At 42.3% G+C, this 23,711-nt stretch overlaps 1 protein-coding gene and 2 pseudogenes across 1 annotated transcript in view; 2 read left to right on the forward strand and 1 right to left on the reverse strand.

Moving 5' to 3' along the window:
• The window catches only part of LOC112612820 (zinc finger protein 100-like), a 48,014-nt gene extending 28,050 nt beyond the window's left edge, over nt 1-19,964 (reverse strand). The window contains 2 exon segments of the mRNA XM_025367757.1: nt 17,906-17,998; nt 19,763-19,964. Coding sequence (XP_025223542.1) covers nt 17,906-17,998; nt 19,763-19,765 — 96 coding nt within the window. The 5' untranslated portion in view covers nt 19,766-19,964.
• The window catches only part of LOC112611883, a 272,327-nt pseudogene that overhangs the window by 39,030 nt on the left and 209,586 nt on the right, over nt 1-23,711 (forward strand).
• On the forward strand, nt 1,126-2,206 carry LOC112612832 (annotated as a pseudogene).

Below are 23,711 nucleotides of genomic sequence, written 5' to 3' on the forward strand. Positions count from 1 at the left end.
TTTTTTTTTTTTTTGAGACGGAGTCTGGCTCTGTCGCCCAGGCTGGACTGCAGTGGCCGGATCTCAGCTCACTGCAAGCTCCGCCTCCCGGGTTTATGCCATTCTCCTGCCTCAGCCTCCCGAGTAGCTGGGACTACAGGCGCCCGCCACCTCGCCCGGCTAGTTTTTTGTATTTTTTTTTTTTAGTAGAGATGGGGTTTCACCGTGTTAGCCAGGATGGTCTCGATCTCCTGACCTAGTGATCCGCCCGTCTCGGCCTCCCAAAGTGCTGGGATTACAGGTTTGAGCCACCGCGCCCGGCCTCTAAATAATATGTCTAACTAAAAGAAAAAACTGAGGCAACATGAACATAAGTAGAGAGTTCATCTGGGTCAAGCTTGAGGACTATAACCTTGGAGCGAAAATACATCTTTCAAAGACTGAACAAATAAGAAGTTGAATCTCTCAATAGACCAATAACAAGTACCAAAATTGAATTGGTTTTAAATGGCCAGCCAACCACAAATAAAAAAGAACCAGACAAGTTTGCAGATGAATTCTACCAGATGTACAAAGAAGAGCTGGTACCACTTCTAATATTATTTCAAAATATTGAGAAAAAGAGATTTATTTTTCAATTCATTATATAAAAACAGCATCATTGTGATACCAAAACTGTTAAGAGACACAATAACAACAACAAAAAGAAAACTTCAGGCCAATATCCCTGAGGAGCACTGATGTGAAAAACTTCAAAAAAATACTGGAGAACCGAATCCAGCAGTACATCAAAAAACGTATCCACCACTATCAAGTTGGCTTCATCCCTGGGATGCAAGGCTGGTTCAACATATGCAAATCAATAAATGTAATCCATCACATAAAGAGAACAAAAGACAAAAACACATAATTATCTGGAGAGGAGTCAGCTTGGGGAGGCCGCGGCAGCGGCGCTAGGGTGCGAGGAGGCCCAAGGCCTGCCCGGGGCGGGTCGTGGGGTGGGTGGGCGAACTGAGGAAAGGAGGCATCTGCTTGCGCGGTGCAGCCCCGACAGCGCCATTGTTGGGGGACCGGGTGCTGCGCAGGGCCTCGGAGTAGGGGGCTAGCGAAGGCGCCGGAGGCAGCGGAGAGAAGCGAAGGCGCCCCATGGGAAACACGCTGACCTATTGCGTGTCCCCCAGTACCAGCCTCAAGCTGGGCAAGTGCGCAGGGTCTGAGGTGTACTGCGCATCCGACATCTACGAGGCGGCATCCGGGTAGGGGATGCGGTGGCAGTAGCTCCCGCTGCTGTGGAGCTTGCCAAGTTGGATTTCGGAGCGGGCCAGGGCCACCACCTGCAGCTCGTCAGCAACCGCCAGATACCCGAAGATTTAGCCTTGGAGTCAAACCCTTCTGACCATCCAAGGGCAAGCACAATTTTCCTGAGCAAATCTCAAACCGATGTGCGAGAAAAGAGGAAAAGCAACCACTTAAATCATGTATCTCCAGGACAGCTTAGTAAAACGTATAGCTCATGCTCAACAATATTTCTAGATGACAGAACAGTCAGCCAGCCTAATCTTAGAACCACAGTAAAATGTGTGACCTCAGAAATATATTACCACATAAAGAACAGAGATGCAAACAGATCCCTGGATATTTCTGATGAGAGATCACATCCACTTACATGAGAAAAAGTTCCACAGGAATACTTTAAGCATGATCCTGAGCACAAGTTTATTTACAGATTTGTTCGTACTCTTTTTAGTGCTGCGCAGCTAACAGCTGAATGTACAACAGTAACTTTGGTTTACTGAAAAAAGTTTTTAACTTACGCTGAAATCAACATTTGTCCCACTAACTGGAAAAGGATTGTTCTGGGAGCCATTCTTCTTGCCTCCAAGGTTTCCGATGATCAGGCTGTATGGACTGTGGACTACTGCCAGATCCTCAAGGACATTACAGTTGAAGACATGAATGAAATGGAAAGGCATTTTTTGGAGCTTCTTCAGTTTAATATTAACGCTCCTGCCAGGTTTGTGCCAAACACTACTTTGACCTTCTCTCCTACGCAGATGACAACAACCTGAATTTTCTATTTTCTCCTCTTAGTGAAGAAAGAGCACGGAACCTAGAGGCTATTTCTAGATTATGTGAAGACAAAGACTGGTGTGGAGCAGGTACACGAAGGTCTTTCAGCACTGATAACTTCATTGGTATTCAGCACTCTAAAGCCATCCTCTCTTAAAGGGAGAAATGAGGGGTTATAATGTCATGCGACCTTCATCTACAAACATTGGAGAAATATCACCTTTCCTGCTCAAAACCCAGCAAAATTAGTGTTTTCATCAAAAGGAAAGAGCTCAAATTCAAGAGACTCATGGACAACAAGGATCATACTCCATAGAAAAGAATGGGACCTTGTCAATGCAACGAAACACTCTTCTGTCATTTTTAATGTAAACAGAGTTACAAAAACCACTCCAAAATGAAGGCTCCCATCCCACACAGATATTTGCTTACAGTGTGGGCCGATAGCTGTGAACTATGTTAGGTTTTTTTTAAACAATAGTTTAGGGGCCGGGCGCGGTGGCTTAAGCCTGTAATCCCAGCACTTTGGGAGGCCGAGGTGGGTGGATCACGAGGTCAGGAGATCGAGACCATCCTGGCTAACACGGTGAAACCCCGTCTCTACTAAAAATACAAAAAACTAGCCGGGCGAGGTGGCGGGCGCTAGTCCCAACTACTCGGGAGGCTGAGGCAGGAGAATGGCATAAACCCGGGAGGCAGAACTTGCAGTGAGCTGAGATCCGGCCACTGCACTCTAGCCTGGGCGACAGAGCCAGACTCCGTCTTAAAAAAAAAAAAACAAAAAACAATAGTTTAAATTTTTAGACTTTAAAGACACTAACCATATAACTTTTATGTTTCTTCCAGTTTTTCTCCCCCTGCGCATTTTGCTGCATATGCCTTTAGAATCAATGCAGTATTACCATTAAAACAAAGGACTCTAACTAAAGCCACTTAGGAGCTGACTGCAGCATTGTTAGGGATTCAAGGGTTCTTCCTCCCTACTGTTACCCTTGAAGCTGCTAGTCATTGGCAATCATTTTAAACCAAAAAGCTGATGGATAACATTTGTCATTCATATTCTTTGCAAGCGTTACTTTAGCATTTTAGCATGTTTGGGGTCATAAACAGAGGAAGTATTGGTTATTAATATCTAATTCTATTGGAGTCCATGTTGCATTTCTTGTGAACTATAAATGGTGCTTCTCATTTTCTGATAATTTTTATCTTGTTAAATAAATGTATTAAAAGATATTTTCATAATGCCAACCAACATGGTGGTTCAGTGACAGTTAAAGAAAAGTGAAGCAGTTTTAAGCTTTAATATAGTTTGGGCCCTCCAAGGCACTGCAGCATGAGTATAAATGCTATAAACCTTTGAAAAACATCGTTTGAGAGTTTTGTTTTGTTTTCTTTACGAGATGGGGGTCTTGCTGTGTTGTCCAGGCTGGAATGCGGTGGCTATTCACGGGTGAAGTCATGGTGCACTGCAGCCTAGAACTTCCTGGCTTCGGGCCATCCTCTAGCCTTGGCCACATGAGTGACTGAGACTGCAGGTGCAGCCGGCATTTGTCTCCTGAATGTTAGGCTATTGATTTTTTGTTTCAGTCACTCTTGAAGATGGCAGACATTGACTGAAGCAAAAAATTAAAAGCTTTATATTCAAAATTCTCAAAATGAAGCTGGGTGTGGTGGTGCATGCCTGAGGTTCCAGCTACTTGGGGGGCTGGGGCTGGAGGATTGCTTGGGGTCAGGTATTGGAGGCTGCAGTGTACCGTGATGGTGTCTATAGAAATAGCTACTGCACTTCAACCTGGACAACATATCGGGACCCCATCTCTTAGAAAAATGCAAAATTAAATGCAAAATAAATGCGCTGGGCATAGTGATTCATGCCTATTATCTCAGTACTTTGGGAGGCTGAGGTGGGAGGATTACTTGAGCGCAGCAGTTCAAGACCAGTCTACTCAACATAGTGAAACCCTGTCTGTAAAATAATAATAATAAGAAGAAATAAAAATAATTAGTTGGATATAGTGGCATGTGTCTGTAGTTCCAGCTACTCAGGAGACTGAGGTGGGAGGATCACTTGGGCCTCAGGGGTCAAGGCTGCAGTGGGCCGTGATCATGCCACTGCACTCCAGCCTGGGTGACATCCAGATCCCCTTTCAAAAGAAGGAAAAGAAAAACATTCAGGCAAGGTTTTGTGAAGGTTTGTAGCATTTATACTTCTACAAGTATCAAAGCTTACAATTACATTAAACATTTGGAATATCTTGTATCTCCATAAAATGCCCTTTTCTTTTTAAAAGGAGTTACTTGTAGAGCTGTGCTCTATATGTATTGATCACCGAAGTTTCTTTAATGTAAAGGAAGATTTTGAAGGGCAGTGTTAATTAACATGTAATAAAAATAATTGGACCCTAATGACAGAAGGTGATATGAACAGCTGTTTTATCATCTTACATGCTACCAAGCTGTAGGTGTCCAAAAAATCCTGCTATTTAAGAAATAACTCACCTAACCCTTAGGAACACTTATTTCAGGCTTTAAAAGGAAAGGAAAAAATAATTTTAGGAGACTGATAATGTCATCTACATTTGAAAAACTAAAAGGAGATTAGTGTTCTCAACTATGTGAAATCTATTTCTCCTACTTTCTCAAATCTAATCCTAGGAACCTTGCTCATAAACAAAGCATTTCTGGGCCAGGAATACTTCCTCCACTATAGCAATGCTTCACATCATATTGTGCTGCAATTTCCATCATTTTTAAAGGACATATAAATACATGTTAAATAATTATATAAAAATATTACAATCTACCACCTCAAAAAAAAAAAAAAAAGAAAGAAACATTGTTTATGGAGTTCAGAGCTTGGAGATTCAAGTATTAATAGCCATTTTATTTTAAAAAGAATGTTACAATTTATGTGGTTTTTATTTCTCATTCTTATATTAAAAGCTAATAAACTCTTTTAATTAAAAAAAAACAAACATAATTATCTCAATAGAAAAAAACCTTTGATAAAATTCAGCATCCCTTCATGTTAAAAACCAATGGAACAGAACAGAGACCTCAGAAATTAACACCACACATTTACAACCATCTGACCTTTGACAAACCTGATAAAAGCAATGGGGAAAGGATCTTCTATTAAGTAAATGGTGCTGGGGAAACTGGCTAGCCATATGCAGAAAACTGAAACTGAACCCCTTCCTTACAAAATTATACAAAAGTTAACTTACACAAAAATTAACTGAAGATGGGTTAAACACTTAAATGTTTAACCATAAAAACCCTAAATGAAAACCTAGGCAATACCATTCAGGACAAAAGCATGGGAAAGACTTCATGACAAAAACACCAAAAGCAATTGCAACAAAAGCCAAAATTTGACAAATGGGATCTAATTAAACTAAAGAGCTTCTGCACAGCAAAAGAAACTATCATTAGAGTGAACAGGCAACCGAGAGAACAGGAGAAAATGTTTGCAATCTACCCATCTGACAAAGTCTAATATCTAGAAAAGAACTTATACAAATTTAAAAGAAAAAATAACCCCATCACAAAGTGGGCAAAACATGAAAAGACACTTCTCAAAAGAAGACGTGTACGTGGCCAACAAATAAGGAAAAAACACTCAGCTGGGCATGTGGCTAATGCCTGTAATCTCAGCACTTTGGGAAGCTGAGGCAGCTGGATCACCTGAGATTAGGAGTTCGAGACCAGCTTGGCCAACATGGAGAAACCTGTCTCTACTAAAAATACAAAATTAGCCAGGCGTGGTGGCGCATGCCTGTAATCCCAGCTACTCGGGAGGCTGAGGCAGGAGATTCACTTGAACCCAGGAGGTGGAGGTTGCAGTGAGCCAAGATCACGCTATTGCACTCCAGCCTGGGCAATAAGAGTGAAACTCCAACTCAAAAAAAAAAAAAGAAAGAAAAAAAAAAATCTCAACATCACTGATCATCAGGAAAATGCAAATCAAAACCACAATGAGATACATACATCTCACACCAGTCAGAATGGTAAATAATAAAAAGTCGAGAAGCAGATGCTGGTGAGGCTGAGGAGAAATGGAACACTTTTACACTGTTGGTGGGAAGGCAAATTAACCATTGTGGAAGACAGTATGGTCATTCCTCAAGGATCTAGACCAGAAATACCATTTGATCCAGCAATCCCATTACTGGGTATATACCCAAAGGAATATAAAATATTCTACTATAAAGACACATGCACGCGCATGTCTACCGCAGCACTAGTTACAACCCAAATGCCCATCAATGATAGAGTGGATAAAGAAAATGTGGTACATACATGCCATGGAATACTATGCAGCCATCAAAAGGAATGAGATCATGTCCTCTGCAGGAACATGAATGAAGCTAAAAGCCAGCATCCTCAGCAAACTAACACAGGAACAGAAAACCAAACATTGCATGCTCTCATTCATAAGTGGGAGCTGAAAAATAAGAACACATGGACACAGAGAGTGAAACTACACACACGAGGACCTGTTGAGGGGTGAATGGTGAGGAGACAGAATTTAGAGGATGGGCGAATAGGCGCACCAAACCACCATGGCACATATACCTATGTAACAAACCTGCATGTTCTGCATGTGTATCCCCCTGCTTTTTTAGAAGAAATTTTTAAAAAGAGTAAAAAAATGTTACTCATCACATAAGCCAAAACAAAAGACAAAAACCACAGGATTATTTCAATAGATTCTAGAAAGTTTTCAATATAATTTACTATCCTTCATGTTTAAAACCCTCGGCCGGGCGCGGTGGCTCAAGCCTGTAATCCCAGCACTTTGGGAGGCCGAGACGGGCGGATCACGAGGTCAGGAGATCGAGACCATCTTGGCTAACACAGTGAAACCCCGTCTCTACTAAAAAAATACAAAAACTTAGCCGGGCGTGGTGGCGGGCGCCTGTAGTCCCAGCTACTCCGGAGGCTGAGGCAGGAGAATGGCGTAAGCCCGGGAGGCGGAGCTTGCAGTGAGCTGAGATCCAGCCACTGCACTCCAGCCTGGGCGACACAGCGAGACTCCGTCTCAAAAAAAAAAACACAAAAAAAAACCCTCAACAAGCTAGGCACTGAAGGCACATACTTCAAAATAATGAGTCATCTTTGACAATCTTACAGCCAACATACTAAACGGACACAAGTGGGAAGCATTCCTCCTTGAAAACTGGCACAAGACGAGGATGCCTTCCCTCAAAACTCCTATTCGACATAGAATTGGTACAGTCTCAGCAGAAAACCTCTCTAAACTGATAAGCAACTTCAGCAATGTTTCAGGATACTAAATCAGTAGCATCCCTGTACATCAACATCCAAGCCAAAAGTCAAATAAAAAACATAATGCCATTCACAATTGCCACATACACACACATAAATATATAGGAATACAGCTAACTAGGAATGTGAAAGATCTCTATGACAAGATGACCAACCACTTCTTAAAGAAAGGAAAGATGACACAAACAAATGAAAAACCATTTTATGCTCATGGATAGAAAAGATTAATATCATTAAAATGTCAAAACTACCCAAAGAAATTTACTGACTTAATGCTATTCCTAACAAACTACCAAAAACATTATAAACAGAACTAAAAATTAACTATTTTAAAATTTATATGGAACTAAAATGAGCCTGAATAGCCAAGGCAATTTTAAGCAAAAAGAACAAAGCTGGAAGCATTACATTACCCCTCTTCAAACTACACTAAAGGGCTACAGTAATCAAAGCAGCATAATACTGATACAAAAAGAGATGCATACAAAAATGCAACAGAATAGAGAGCCCAGAAATAATGCCACACACCTCCAACTATCTGATCTTTGACAAAGCTGACAAGAGGAATGTGGGAAGAATTTCCTATTTAATAAATGGTGCTGGAATAAGCTGGGAGCAGTGGCTCACATCTGTAATCCCAGCATTTTGGGAGGCTGAGGCAGGTGAATCACTTGAGGTAAGAAGGTCGATACCAGCCTGGCCAAAGTGGTGAAACCCTGCCTCTACTAAAAATACAAAAATTAGCTGGTGTGGTGTCACATGCCTGTAATTCTAGCACTTTGGGAGTCCAAGGCAGGTGGATCACTTGAGGTCAGGAGTTCCAGACCAGCCTGGCCAATATAGGAAAACTTCATCTCTACTGAAAATACAAGAATTAGCAGGGCGTGGTGGTGCATGTCTGTAGTTCCAGCTGCTCAAGAGGCTGAGGCATGAGAATTGCTTGAACCCATGAGGCAGAGGTTGCAGTGAGTCAAGATCATGCCACTGAACTCCAGCCTGGGTCACAGAGTGAGACTCTGTCTCAAAAGAAAAAAATAGTCACTAACAGATACTTGGCAAGGTTGCAGACAAAAGGGAATGCTTATACACTGCTGGTGGGAGTGTAAATTAGTTCAACCATTGTGAAAAGCAGTGTGGCGATTCCTCACAGAACTAAAAACAGAATTACTGTTGGACTCAGTAACCTCTTAATTTGGTGTATATTCAAAGAAATATAAATTATTCTACCATAAAGTCACATGCACATGCATGTTCATTTCAGCACTGTTCACAATAACAAAGACATGGAATAAACCTAAATGCCTATCAATGGTAGCCTAGATTGGAAAAAATATGGTATGGTCAGACAACAAAGCTCATTCTTGTAATCCCAGCACTTTGGGAGGCTGAGGCAGGTGGATTACCTTAGCTCAAGAGTTCAAGACGAGCCTGGGCAGCATGGCAAAACCTCATCTCTACAAAATATGAAAAAAATTAGTCAGACGTGGTAGTGTGTGCCTGTAGTCCCAGTTACTTAATGGGCTGAGGTAGGAGGACCCCTTGAGCCTTGGAGGTTGAGGCTGAAGTGAGCCACGACTGTACTACTGCACTTCAGCCTGTGTGACACAGTGAGACACTGTCTTCAAAAAAAATAAAGAATAAAAACAAAATATGGTACATAAACATCATGGAAGATTATGTGGCCATAAAACACCACCAAGATTAAGATCTCTGCAGCAACAGGGATGGCGCTGGAGACCATTAGCCTTAGAAAACTAATGCAGAAACACAAAACCAAATCCATGTTATCATTTATAAGTAAGAGCTAAATAACAAGAACACATGGACACAAAGGAGAAACAGTCACAGGGGCCTAGTTGAGAATGGAGGATGAAAAGACAAAGAGGATCAGAAAAAAATAACTCTTTGCTGCTATGCTTAGTACCTCAGTGACAAAATCACCTACACCAAACCCCCATGACACAATTTTACCCATAAACAACCCTGCACACATACACATGTAGAAAAAGAAAACCCATGGGTGGGGAAGAATGCAATGTAACTGGATTGTTTGTTCTGCAGATAGTGGCCCAGGTGGGGCTGTACTCTGATTTACTTCTGGGTCCATGCAGGCAAATGAGATTATGAACAGGTGGTCTCCACCTAGGTAGGTGGTGAAAACAGGTTGCTGCTGCAGATTCACTGTCTGGGGGTTGGGATATGCCAGGAGACTTGTAGACACTTTTGTGGGTTTTAGGCAAGAAATACTAGGATCCACAATGCTGTGGTGAAATTCCCAAGGGTGATGACTAGTCCTGGGAGGGGTGTGGACATGTCAATGTCTAGTGGGTATGTCTGTGAGTGGGTCAGAATCCTGTGGTGACAGCTGTGGGAAAAGGGGGTCTGTCATCAGAGTTCCTTTCCTCTAAGTTTTCATCCTCTCTTACCCTAGGAGGAGACCTGGAATCACACGACAATGAAAGGCTCTGTCTTCCTTTACACAGAGAACAGAGCCTCCCATTGCAAGACACCAAGAGTTCCATTCCAGGCCAGGTCTCCGTGATATCCTTCTATTAGCACCAAATCTGTAGAGTTTGCTGAACACCAAGCAATTCTCTAGCACCAATTCAATGTCTAACATTTGAATTCTGACACCATGCAGAGTCAGCAAAGACCCTGATTCAGGGCTTAGTCTCATAACATTGCCCTCATTGCAGTTGCCAGTCACAAACCCCATAGGCCCATCTACACTTCTGAGCTACTGTTTAAAAACTGAGGACTCCTGCGACCTTCCTCAAGTTCAATAATTTGATGGAGCTACTCACAGAACTCAGCAAAACACTGGAGTTACGTTTACTGATTATAAAAGATACAACTCAGGAAAAATCAAACAGAAGAAATGTATGGAACAAAAAGAAGAGGTGGGGAAAGATGAAACATATAGATAACCCTGGTAAATAGCTGTGATTAATAAAATTTTTCATCCTTTGTGTTCTCCAGGAACAGCTTATGGAAAGAAACACTCTTCCATTATGAATTACATGGTGCTCTCTTTTCTTTTTTATCACATAGCCAGACACAGACTCTGTCAATGATATATTGAACTAGAGCAACTCGATTTTGAATAGGGGCTGAGTAAAATATGGCTGCGACCCACTGGGCTGCATTCCCAGATGGTGGGCATTCTAAGTCACAAGATGAGATATGAGGTCAGCACAAGATACAGGTCATAAACAGCTAGCTGATAAAACAGCTTGCAGTAAAGAAGTGGGATAAAAGTCACCAAAACCAAGATGTTGACGAGAGTGTCCTCTGGTCATCCTCACCGCTACACTCCCACCAGTGCCACGACAGTTTACAAACGCCATGGCAACATCAGGAAGTTACACCATAATGGTCTAAACAGGAGAGCCATAAATATTCCACCCCTTGCTTACCATAAAACTAAGAAATAACCATAAAAATGGGCAACCAGCCTATGGAGAAAGCCATTCTCTTATTTCTTCACTTTCTTAATAAATTTACAGGCCGGGTGCAGTGGCTCACGCCTGTAATCCCAGCACTTTGGGAGGCCAAGACAGGTGGATCACCTAAGGTCGGGAGTTTGAGACCAGCCTGACCAACATGAAGAAACCCGGTCTCTACTAAAAATACAAAATTAGCTGGGCGTGGTGGCCCATGCCTGTAATCCCAGCTACTAGGGAGGCTGAGGCAGGAGAATCGCTTGAACTCGGGAGGCAGAGGTTGCAGTGAGCCGAGATCGCGCCATTGCACTCCGGTCTGGGCAACAAGAGCGAAACTCTGTCTCAAAAAATAAATAAATAAATAAATTTGCTTTCACTTTACTCTATAGACTCGCCCTGAATTCTTTTTTGAGTAAGATCCAAGAACCCTCTCTTGGGGTATGGGTCAGGACTTCTTTCCAGTAACATTTTTCTGGCAACCACAAAGGGACTATATTGAAGAGACCTCTGACCCAAAGGAAAACCATCTGTGCCCACTAACGGCTGACACTGAGTGAGTAGGGTGCATATACCTGGGTAAAGCATGAGATTGGGTTAGGGGCCCAACTTAGGGGAATTACAGTCTCTCCTAAAGCAGAGTTAAAGGCTCCTCTTTTTATTTTTATTTATTTATTTATTTATTTATTTATTTATTTGAGACGAAGTCTCGCTCTGCCGCCCAGGCTGGAGTGCAGTGGCCGGATCTCAGCTCACTGCAAGCTCCGCCTCCCGGGTTCATGCCATTCTCCTGCCTCAGCCTCCCGAGTAGCTAGGACTACAGGCGCCCGCCACCTCGCCTGGCTAGTTTTTTGTATTTTTTAGTAGAGACGGGGTTTCACCGTGTTAGCCAGGATGGTCTCGATCTCCTGACCTCGTGATCCGCCCGTCTCGGCCTCCCAAAGTGCTGGGATTACAGGCTTGAGCCACCGCACCCGGCCAAAGGCGCCTCTTAATAAAAGGCAGGGATGATTGACTGAACTTGGATTCGAGGCCCAACTTAGGAAGGTTATAGTCCTTGTTAAGATTTAGAAGGTTAGACACCCCTCTCAGTAAAGTCCCTCTCAGCTAAGAACTGGTTTGGTACTATGGGATGTTAATTGCTATTCTTTCTTGATTAAGCTGTCTTGCACTCTTTGCTGGTAGATATGAGTGACAGAATGAGGCATCTCCAGGACCACGGAACATGGGGAGCTTTTTCCTCTCCAAAAGGGAGAACTTGAGAGCTGACGGGACTGCTGGAAAGATCCTTTTCCTACCGACAAGCAGCCACCTGAGCTTTTCTTTTTTTTTTTTTTTTTTTTTGAGACGGAGTCTCGCGCTGTGTCACCCAGGCTGGAGTGCAGTGGCGCGATCTCGGCTCACTGCAAGCTCCGCCTCCCAGGTTCACGCCATTCTCCTGCCTCAGCCTCCGAGTAGCTGGGACTACAGGCGCCCGCCACCACGCCCGGCTAGTTTTTTTGTATTTTTAGTAGAGACGGGGTTTCACCATGTTAGCCAGGATGGTCTCGATCTCCTGACCTCGTGATCCGCCCGCCTCGGCCTCCCAAAGTGCTGGGATTACAGGCTTGAGCCACCGCGCCCGGCCAATTGTTGCTGCAGTTGGTGGGTCTTTCACCGGCCTCCCTGAGCTCTTTGCCTTCCCTACCCCGCCACAGGCAATGCTTTTTTCTCTCCTTTCCCTTTATTATCTTTTCCATTACTCAGGGTGACCATCTTGCCCAGAGGCCACAAGTTGAAACTCCTGATTGAAGGTTGAATTAATGATAATAGGGCCCAACTGGGGGTAAGTTTGAGGCTTGTCAGTTTGATATTGATTGCTAAGTAGAGAGGCAATCAATATAAAAAAATATGTGTTTTGTCACACATATTTTGCTCTGGCCAAAATGAAAGAAGATAATTTTCCTCTGTGTTGTGGCTTGGCCCCCTGTGCTGTGGGGCAGCCAGCCATGTCACTAGGGCCACTCAGGGAAAAGGAACCCAGAAGCTTGGCATGCTGGCAGAAGGGTACAAATTTCTTACCAAACAGAATTCTGGCCTCTCTCTATATATGCAAACTCATTGAATGAATGGCAAAAATCACTGTTTATCTCCTCTGTAAAGTTTTAATTGAAAAATGCATTTGTGATACTAGTCTTAAGACATAACAAATCTGTTGTACTTTGTGCTATAAATGTCTTTCTGTATTGTTCTGTCATTAAGAGGGGGTACCTCAGGATAGAATGCTGGCCTAGGACCTCAAAGGTTCAAGATGGCCCAGTAAGCTGGTCAGTCATGTCCTTGGAAGACTGACCTTGTAACCATGTGACAGTACTTTCTCTTGGTCTCCACCATCACAATGGTGGCCCAGGTTCAGGGTTCAATTTCCAGCTTAGGGAATGAGTACTTTCTTGTTTGATACTTCGGTGACCTTTAATCTTTTTTTTTTTTTTTTTTTTTTGAGACGGAGTCTTGCTCTGTCGCCCGGGCTGGAGTGCAGTGGCCGGATCTCAGCTCACTGCAAGCTCCGCCTCCCGGGTTTACGCCATTCTCCTGCCTCAGCCTCCTGAGTAGCTGGGACTACAGGCGCCTGCCACCTCGCCCGGCTAGTTTTTTGTATTTTTTAGTAGAGACGGGGTTTCACCGTGTTAGCCAGGATGGTCTCGATCTCCTGACCTCGTGATCCGCCCGTCTCGGCCTCCCAAAGTGCTGGGATTACAGGCTTGAGCCACCGCGCCCAGCCTTTAATCATTTTTTGATTCTCTTCCCCTCTAGGAACCGTGTTAAGTTTTCCTTTCTCAGAATACCTGTGAGGCTGCTTTTGGTAAAGTTCAAAAGCCAGAGAGATTGGCCGCTTGACCTGACTAAAGTCTGGTAATAAGAAATTTAAAAGAGCACTATGCTTAAAAGTCAGCCTTAATTTAAAACAGATATTCAAGCTCTGATAGCCTGTATGTGGGGGGAGCACGGCAAGATGGGATGGCTGAGGGGGTTGTGGGGAGTGTTGGAACTGTTGAGCATCCTGATTATATTGTGGGTTACACAAACCTAGAGATATGTTAGAATTCATAGAACTGTACACCCCCCAAAAGTCCTTTTGACTGCATAATTTTATTATGCAGTAAAATGTCAAATAGATTGAGTATCTTCCATTTTATTGTGCTTGACCTAACACTCCTTGGGAAAAACAGAGGAGGTACCACAGACCCTGTTTGGGAAACACTCTTTTCTCCTCAGGAAACCCCAAGAATTGCAAGTGGATAAGTCTCTCTCAAAATCTGAGGTTCTGTTCTGCTTTGCATTCATTATCTGACATTTTTTTACTTTTGGGGTTATCAGAAATTATTTCACATATGAAAGAATTTTGATATGTAATAATTGGGTAAGAAATATACTTTTGAGGATGGCTAATAGCAGTTATAGGGAAATAGCTCTTCACATTTGAATCAGAGAAACATGCCCTTGACCACATAAAAAGTATGGGGATGTCCCCACACCCAACTGAGAAATAAGATTTCCATGGGAATAAACTGATTGTTTTTTGGATCCATTTAAAAATGGATCTGATTTTAAAATGGAACCCTTAGTTTTGGAGGATCTGTTTTGCCTTCCAGCTACCTTACTTTTAGGCTGTAAGAACTACATGTTTTCCTGGTCCTGGGATCCACCCTGAAGCTAGTAATTCAATTAAGAAACTGACAAAGGAAAAACCTTACAACTACTGAATCTTTTGTCTGTATATTTCTGTGTTGTGTGTGTGATATAAAAGAGCTCTGATTAATTGGTTTAAAAACAATAAGAGCTTAAATCAAATATTTTGTCAGAAAAGTAAAAAGTGTAATGCCTTTTAGTAGATGTGACAAGTAATCTTTTGGGAATTAAACAGTTTTAAAGATTACTGGAAAGATAAAATGTCTTCAAAATACAAACATTTGATCAAAATGATACAGGTCAGATACTAGGTTTACCAACTACTTGAAGGTCACAAACTGCTTCTTTGACTTTTAAAAATTGTTCAATTTTCCTATCTCGAAGCCACTAGCTTCTAAATAAGGCCTGGGGACATATGGAATTAGTCATGCCCCCTTACTATCCAAAGAAGGTTATAAAGAAAAAAGGTTTTATATTTTAAAAAAAAATCTTGTATAGCAAATTCTTTTCCTAAAATAAAATGACTGGTTATTTAAAAAGAGGGATGTTTACGACAAATCAGAAAGTCCAAACATATTGTAGATAGTCTGTATAAGAAATGAAAGCATTCATGAAAGGGATTTCATACAAGAAATGTTGTACAATTTAAAGGTGATTAGACCTTCTGAATACTTCATAAAATGCCACTAAGGCTCTTACTGTACAATTTGCCAGCTTTACAGCTAGGTAGGGCCTGGGGCACATGGAATCAGCTACACCCTCTAACTATTAACACACTGGAAAGAGTCAGACCTTATCTACACTTGTGCCTGGGTCCTAGACTCCACACCTAGTACATAACTAAAATCCCACTTACCACGGTTTTCACCATGGGTAAAAGTTACTAAGAATTAGCATTGTAACATGGAATTTTCACTTCTATAAAACAGTTTTACATGCAACGTATGCAAAGAAAATGAAATGTGTTTTTGATAAAAGTTTATAAAAAATAGAAATGTAGATTTGTCTAGATTAAAAGGTTGTTTTAAATTAGATAGAATAAAACTGAAAGTTTTAACCAATTGTGGATAATTTTTGAACATTTAATTGTAAAAGAGATTCTGTGAGCACATTAACTAAAGTTACAGGGGTATTATCCAGTTGTAATATATATTGAACACTGTGATAAAAATGACAAGCTTCTCTTAAAGCTTTGATCAACTCTTTAATAACAAAAAATGTGTAGTTATAAAAGTTTTGAGGATAATACCTTATGGTCAAACATTAAAACTGGATAAATTTGTCTAAAGATTCATTAAGGCCGGGCGCAGTGGCTCACATCTGTAATCCCAGCACTTTGGGAAGCTGAGGCAGGTGGATCATGAAGTCAGGAGTTCAAGACCAACCTGGCCAAGATGGTGAAACTCCGTTTCTACTAAAAATACAAAAATTAGCCAGGCACAGTGGCAGGCACCTGTAATCCCAGGTACTCAGGAGGCTGAGGCAGGAAAATCACTTGAACCTGGGTGGCAGAGGTCCAGTGAGCCGAGATCGCACCACCACACTCCAGCCTGAGCAAAAGAGTGAGACTCCGTCTCAAAAAAAAAAAAAAAAGGGAAATCGCTATAATTCTAATATGACTAAGTGTATGTTATTAATAATTACACTTTGGGAGGCTGAGGCGAGCGGGTCACCTGAGGTCAGGAGTTCAAGACCAGCCTGTCCAACATGGTGAAACCCGTCTCTATTAAAAATACAAAACTTAGCCGGGCTTGATAGCAGGTGCCTGTAATCTTAGCTAGTTGTGAGGCTGAGGCGGGAGAATCGCTTGAACCCGGGAGGTGGAGATTGCAGTGAGCCAAGATTGCCCCTAGGAGACAGAGCAAGACTCAATCTCGAAAAATACTACTACTAATAATAATAATTACAATTGTTACCTAAAATCATTGTATGCCACAGAGCTAACCAAATTTCCTTGTCAATCATGTTCTTTTTTTACTGTAACTGCCCTAAGACTTTGCCATCCAGACAATCATCTTGTGTCAATCCTCTTCAAAAGATGATTTGTAGTCAACTATAAGACACTGACAGAGGTTCTTAAATGCAAGTTTCTGATAACATTAGAAATTTGACATTAGAATAGAGGAAGTTCTTTTTTTTTTTTTTGAGATGGAGTCTCACTCTGTCACCCATATTAAAAGTACAAAAATTAGCCGAGCATAGTGGCACGCCTGTAATCCCAGCTACTCAGGAGGCTGAGGCAAGAGAATCACTTGAACCCGGGAGGCGGAGGCTGCAGTAAGCCAAGATGGTGCCATTGCACTCCAGCCTGGGTGACAGAACCAGACTCAGTGTCAAAAAAAAAAAAAAAAAAGAAAAGAAAGAAAGAAAAGCAAAAGTATCTATTTCTTTCTTCCAGACAATAAATATATTACTTTATTAATTCCATTTAAAATTATGTCATAAACAATTAGTCATATGGGAGCACTTCTAGACAGTACCAAGTTTCATCTCATAATATTCAGCATGAAACTCAAAAATCAATAGAACAGGATTTGAACACAGATATTCACTGTCACAAATTTACCCTGAAAAAAAAGAAACTGATGTTTTAATGAATCTATGTAACTCACCAATTATCCACCACATTTTCTTGTGGAAATGTATTCATTTTCTACAGCTAAAATGGAAGGGATTTTGCCTGGGAGTAGCATTCTAAAAGCTAAGCCTTGAAATTCTGTTTGAAATCACCCAGCCATAAAACAAAACAAAACAAAACAAAACAAAAAAAAACACACCTGAGAAAATTCCTAAACTCACTCTAGGAAAGAAAAAGGTAAATGAGAATTTTTAACAAATTTTTAACAAACGAAATATATGATTAGATTTTTTTTTCGGAAATCCACCTCTTTTATGACCTTTGTAAATATTTTTCTACCTTTCAAGCCCTACTAATATAACGCAATTTACAGCTAAAAAACTGAGGTCAAAATAAGTGACAAATCTCTTCGAGGTGACAAACCCAGGTAGTGGCAGTGCTGATTAAATAACAGATGTGTCTGACTCGTGTTTCAGGTCAGGTCATTCAATCACCAGAGAGATCCTTCCACCCACTCCTGCTCACTTCTGTGCTCAAGAACCAACCATTCAGAAGACATCGCATTATGCCTCAGTGACTGCCCCAGGTGCATTTTACTTTGCAAGCTCTTACACCATCTCACTGGGGTCAGTTCTGTTGTTGTTGTTTGTCTTTTGAAATACTTTTCAGTAACAAAACTTTCACTTTTTTTCCCCCAGTATTTTTCTTTAACTATATTTATTTCACTATTTTTCTGCCCCCTTAGATAATCCAGGGAGCAGAAATTATTTTTGTGTTTTCCCCTCAATACCAGCATCTGATTGGCTGACCAGCAATGTGTCTCCAAGAAATGAAAGCTGAGTTGGGTGAAGACAATTTTAATGTCTCAAGGAGTTACCTTTTCAAAATAAGAGTGCACCAGAAGATTCCTCTCAGCCCCAGGGCATCCACTTGCTCCCTTGAGAGGACACATTCCATACCTCAGGTCATCCTATGGGAGAAAATAAACCAGAAGCTGACATTCACTAGGCACTTTAGCTGACAGAACCATGGTGGATATCTTGGTTTATCCCCAGATAGTACTGAAACCCAGGACCAGGAAAAAACTAAAGGGTAGCTGAGGACTGCTTTAAATCAGGTGAAGAAATCAGTACCTAGAGGGTGCCCACTGTTAGAAGCCAACTCGTAGTCAACCTGTCACTGAATCCTGGCCTCCTGTCTGCACTGGGACACATCACCCCATAGATTTTTCCAAACCAAAACCTTGACCCAAAAACATTCTGATAAGATCTCTGTGCCTAGAGAAGATAAAAGGAAAAGAGACACAGAGATTTTCTACAATACAGTGTCTGAGGATTAGTCTTTGTTTCCTTTTCATGGGAAATATTTACAAACGGATAACAAATCTTAGAAGCACCATTTAATGCTTTGTCAAAAACAATTAAAATATGGCATAAACAAGTACACCAAAGGACAAATAGGTAATAATGTGAATTAGGGAGGAAAAGTTGGCATTTGGGAATGCCAGAAGAAATTGGAAATTTAATATCTTACTGCAAGCCAGCGTAAGGCTGGAGAAATGGGGGATAGGGGTTAGATTTAAGACCCTGCCTGGGACACAGGTGAAAAATGCAGCAGAAAATCAGTTCCCCGTGGAGTGTGAAAATAATTAAAATAATTAAGTGACAGGCAATTAGACTGAGGTGTCTCTAGTCCCTGGGTTCCTACTTAAAAAAAAAAATCCAACTCAGGTGCATTTTTTTTTAATTACTACATTCAGAGAAAATGTAGGCTTAAACAAATATAAACTGCTAATTAATCTCTGATTACACAACCAGGAAATCTTCACCGATATTGTACAAATTAAGAAACTACGTTACTGTACCTAACCAATTACTAAATTTAGTTTTCTTCATAATGCATTTTATAAATGACTTTCCTTCAAGCCTCTCCCATAGACAACAAACTACAAACCATAGCTGAGAGCTCTATGATTCTTGAATCACTGTTTGATCAAATTATTTAAGCCAGGCGCGGTGGCTCACGCCTGTAATCCCACCACTTTAGGAGGCCAAGGCAGGCAGATCACGAGGTCAGGAGTTCAAGACCAGCCTGGCCAACGAGGTGAAACCCCGTCTCTACTAAAAATAGAAAAAAATTAGCCGGGCCCGGTGACAGGCGCCTGTAATCCCAGCTACTCGGGAGGCTGAGCCAGGAGGAGAATCGCCAGAACCCGGCAGGCGGAGGCTGCAGTGAGCCCAGATCGCGCCACTGAACCCTAGCCTGGGCGACAGAGCCAGACTCCGTCTCAAAAAAAAAAAAAACCCTTTAATTTTTTTGCAGTGGCTCCCATACATTTTTAATACGAGAAAAGAGGAACTGGGAAAGCCACGGACCAAAGCTCTTCCCATTCATGAACCCGCACCCCGAGTCAGGATTCTCCCCTGATAACCCTCCTGTGGTCCCCGCACAATCTGAGAGACGCGGCGCTGCGGGTGCAGAGCTGCCCAGAGAGGGCCCCCAGGCCAGAGCACAGTCACTAGCGAAGGGAAGAGACAAGATGCCTGGGGTCCCGGCTGTCAGCGCAGCCGCCATCTTATAGCTGAAGGGCACTGAGGCAAGCTGGGCAAGGAGAACTCGGGGCGCAGATCGTGGAGCTGACTGCCGAGAGGCCTGAGTCCCGTCACAACTACTTCCCACCAGTTCCAAACAGCCCCTTCCCCTTCTCTCCGGAGGTCGGACCGGGCACTCTCACCATTTCTAGGCTTCCAGGGGTTCCTGGCGTCTTAGCGGTGGATCTCCCAATATCTGCAGGTCACAGGGCCACAGAGGATGGGCCTCCAAGAGCAGAAGACACAGAGCAGCGAGGACGAAACCTGGAGCTCCGGCTACAGCAAGAGACAAAGGCCCCGCCAAACCCGGAAGCCGTCCCGTCCGCTCCAGCTGCATGCCTGATTGGACGATTTCCAGAGCAGCTTCCCTGGTTGGATAATGCTTAAATCCCCGCCCCGTCAGGCTTTGAGTGACAGAAGATGTGATCAGACTCTGTACTGAATGAAGAGTGACAGCCTAGGCTACCCCCACTTCTGACAGGGCTTCCTCTCTGAGCTGAGCCAGGCCCATACCAGAGAGTATTTGCCTTTAAACTTGTGTATAAGGTCATATGAATAAATAAATAATACATTATAAAGCTATACACAAATGAAAAGAATATAATGACAATTATTTTAAAATTTCAGCTTTTATGACCTTCCTGGCTTCTGGCCCGGCCCTTTGAGCAGGCAGCCTGCGATTGTAGAAAAGAGAAAATAATCTGAATTGAATGATTTTCATTTTAGAAAAATTTCATTTTAGAAAATGAAATTCTAAAATTTAGAAAAAAATTTAGAAATTGTAAAATTTCATTTTACAAAATCCACAGCCACGTGTGGATTTTAAATTTTCTAGTAGCCAAACTTTAAAAAGAAACAAGTTGAACTGATTGTTAACAATGTAATTAACCCATTATAGTCAAAATATTATCATTTTAATGTGTGAGAAATATGTAATTATTGATGAAGTATATAAATATATGGAACTAAATCTTTGAAACTGACTTTGTATTTTACCTTTCTAGCATATTGCATTTCAGACCAGGCACATGATAGGAACCCAGTAGCCACACATGGACCATAGCTGTCACTTTGAAGTACAGCTCTGATATCAGCGGTGTGAAGGGCCTGAACATCTCTTGTCTGCCAGAGTGAAAGAAGAGACTCTCCCTACAAACATCTCTCTTTGGTTCCGAGGGTGGACCAGATAGTGCCCATAGAAAGAGCTGAGGGCAACAGGAATAAAATAGCCACAGGTAAACAACTGCTGGCCACCTGTTGCCCACCTTTCTTTTAGAGACCAGATAGTGAGCAAAGGATGATGGGGCTACAGGAGAAAGAAAAACTACGTCTTCAGTTCTGTCCACACACTTGAACTCCAATATTTAGAGATGGAGAAAATAGATTAAAAGCAAACGTATTTTGCTATTTGGTCTTGGCCCTAATGGTCAGGCTGTGTTTATCTGTTTTCGCCTGTCGTGTGGGGGACCATGTGAGTCTAAGCACCAATCACAGGCATACATGTCTACAAGTATTACTGCATTACCCAAAATTCTCTTACAAAACATCCAACTTTAAATCAGGGGAAGAAATCAGTACCTAGAGGGTGCCCACTGTTAGAAGCCAACTCGTAGTCAACCTGTCACGGAATCCTGGCATCCTGTCTGCACTGGGTACATGTATTAGTTAGCCATTGCAGCATAACAAACCATCCAAAACGTATTAGTTTATAATTGAAACGGTCAGCTGTTTAGGCCCAGCCGAGTGGGGCCATTCTTCTAGTCTCAGCTGAGCTCCTTCAGACATGTATCATCAGCTGCTCATTGACTAGACAGCTGTGCTTCTGGGGGTGAGCTTCTGCTTCTGGGTCTGTCAACAGGGGCACCTTGCTTCTCTTCCCCATGGTATCTTATTTTCCAGCTGGCTAACATGGGCATTATACACGGAGATGGCAGCATTCTAAAAGAAAAACGGAAGCATTCAATACCATTTGAGCCTAGGCCCCAAACTGGCCCACTGTCATGTTCACAGGTTTCTATTGGCCTGAGCAAATAAGGCCAGCCAGATACAGGGTTTTGAAAACAGATTCCGGATCTTGATGGGAACAACTATAAAAGCACCTGGCTATGGGCATAGATACAAGAGGGATGAAAAAATATCATTTTACTATCAGTATCATTGTATCTTTTTTGCATATGTGGTATATAGAACTCCTCCACATCAAGAAACTTGTGCAAAGACCTACAGCTACTAAGTGGCTGGGCTGAGACTCAGGATCAACTTTATCTGACTCCAAAGCCCATGCACCTCCATAGATTACACTACTAAAGTGGCTGCCCTGCCCTAGACCCTTGAAATCCTGGAGAGTGACACTTCCATAGAAGAAGTCAGATTCCTTTTAGATTTGTGCTCAGAGAGTACTTTTTTTTTTTTTATCATTGAGAATAGTCCTCACAAGAAATTGCAGAAGCACACAGTGGATCACACCTGTATTTTTAACACTTTGGGAGGCTGAGATGGGAGATTTATGTGAGCTCAGGAGTTCCAATGCAGCCTGAGCAACATAATAAGATTCTGTTTCCATGACAAAAATGAAGAAATTAGCCACCAATGGTGGTGCATGCCTATAGTCCCAGCTACTCAGGTGGCAGAGGCAGGAGGACTGCTTAAGCCTGGAATGCCAAGGTTGCAGTGAGCTGTAAGTAGTTACACCACTGCAATCAAGACTGGGTGACAGAGTGAGACCCAGTCTCAAAAAAAAAAAGAAAAGAAAAAAATTGGAGAAGCATTTTGAAAAGACATCAAATAATTTGGGGAAATAGCTGAGGGATGAGTTTAGAAAATCACAGCCCAACAGCACATTATTTACTTTTCATCATAGAAAATATTTGAAATCCATTAAAAGAAAAAATCTTTAGATAAATTAATTTTTTAAATTTATTTTTTATTTTTGAGATGGAGTCTCGCTCTGTCACCCAGGCTGGAGTGCAGCAGTGCGATCTCGGCTCACTGCCACCTCCACCTCCCCAGTTCAAGCAATTCTCCTGCCTCAACCTCCTGAGTACCTGGATTACAGGCATGCGCCACCACAACCAGCTAATTTTTGTATTTTTAGTAGAGACGGGGTTTTACCATGTTGGTCAGGCTGCTCTCAAATTCCTGACCTCGTGATCCACCTGCCTCGTCCTCCCCAAGTGCTGGGATTACAGGCGTGAGCAACAGAATTCAATTGAGCGTGGGATGATTTGCAAACTGGGTAGCCTGTGGATCCAGGGTAGGCGCAGACAGACTCTAGCACAACCACCTGATGAAAACAGATGTATGGACAGCAAAAGCAAAGTGACATACGGAAAATGAAAGTGAGGTACAGAAACAGCCAGATTGATTACAGGTTGAGATTTACCTGATTTAATTACAATTTAAACACTTCATGTTCTTTTTTTGGCAAAAGCACAGTGTTTGGTACAATAATGGGTTACAGTCCATTTATATACCCAGTTAGGTTTCAGTTTACTATGTACGAAAAACCTAGTGACCGGAGTTAAACATGAAAGGGGGCACCTTCAGAGATCATTAATTTAACAATTTCTCCCTTTTGGTCACGTTCTCAATTTTGAGAGATAGACCAAAACTTTAGACATTGATATTACTCTGTCACCATCAAAAGTGTACTTACTTAGTCTCAAATCCCATTGTGAAATAGCAGAACTGTGGGTTTCAAAAGTGGAAACAAGAACTTCACGTTATTTGTTTTTTAGGGTTACAGTAGAGGGGACCATCTTGTATAGAAATCTGCTGTTTCCAAAACAAAAATAAAACCTGGCCTGTTTTAAGATCTACCTGGCCGGGCGCGGTGGCTCAAGCCTGTAATCCCAGCACTTTGGGAGGCCGAGACGGGTGGATCACGAGGTCAGGAGATCGAGACCATCCTGGCTAACACGGTGAAACCCCGTCTCTACTAAAAAATACAAAAAACTAGCCGGGCGAGGTGGCAGGCGCCTGTAGTCCCAGCTACTCGGGAGGCTGAGGCAGGAGAATGGCGTGAACCCGGGAGGCGGAGCTTGTAGTGAGCTGAGATCCGGCCACTGCACTCCAGCCTGGGCGACAGAGCGA

Source organism: Theropithecus gelada, chromosome 19 (assembly GCF_003255815.1).
Source record: "Theropithecus gelada isolate Dixy chromosome 19, Tgel_1.0, whole genome shotgun sequence".
NCBI classification, from domain to species: domain Eukaryota; kingdom Metazoa; phylum Chordata; class Mammalia; order Primates; family Cercopithecidae; genus Theropithecus; species Theropithecus gelada.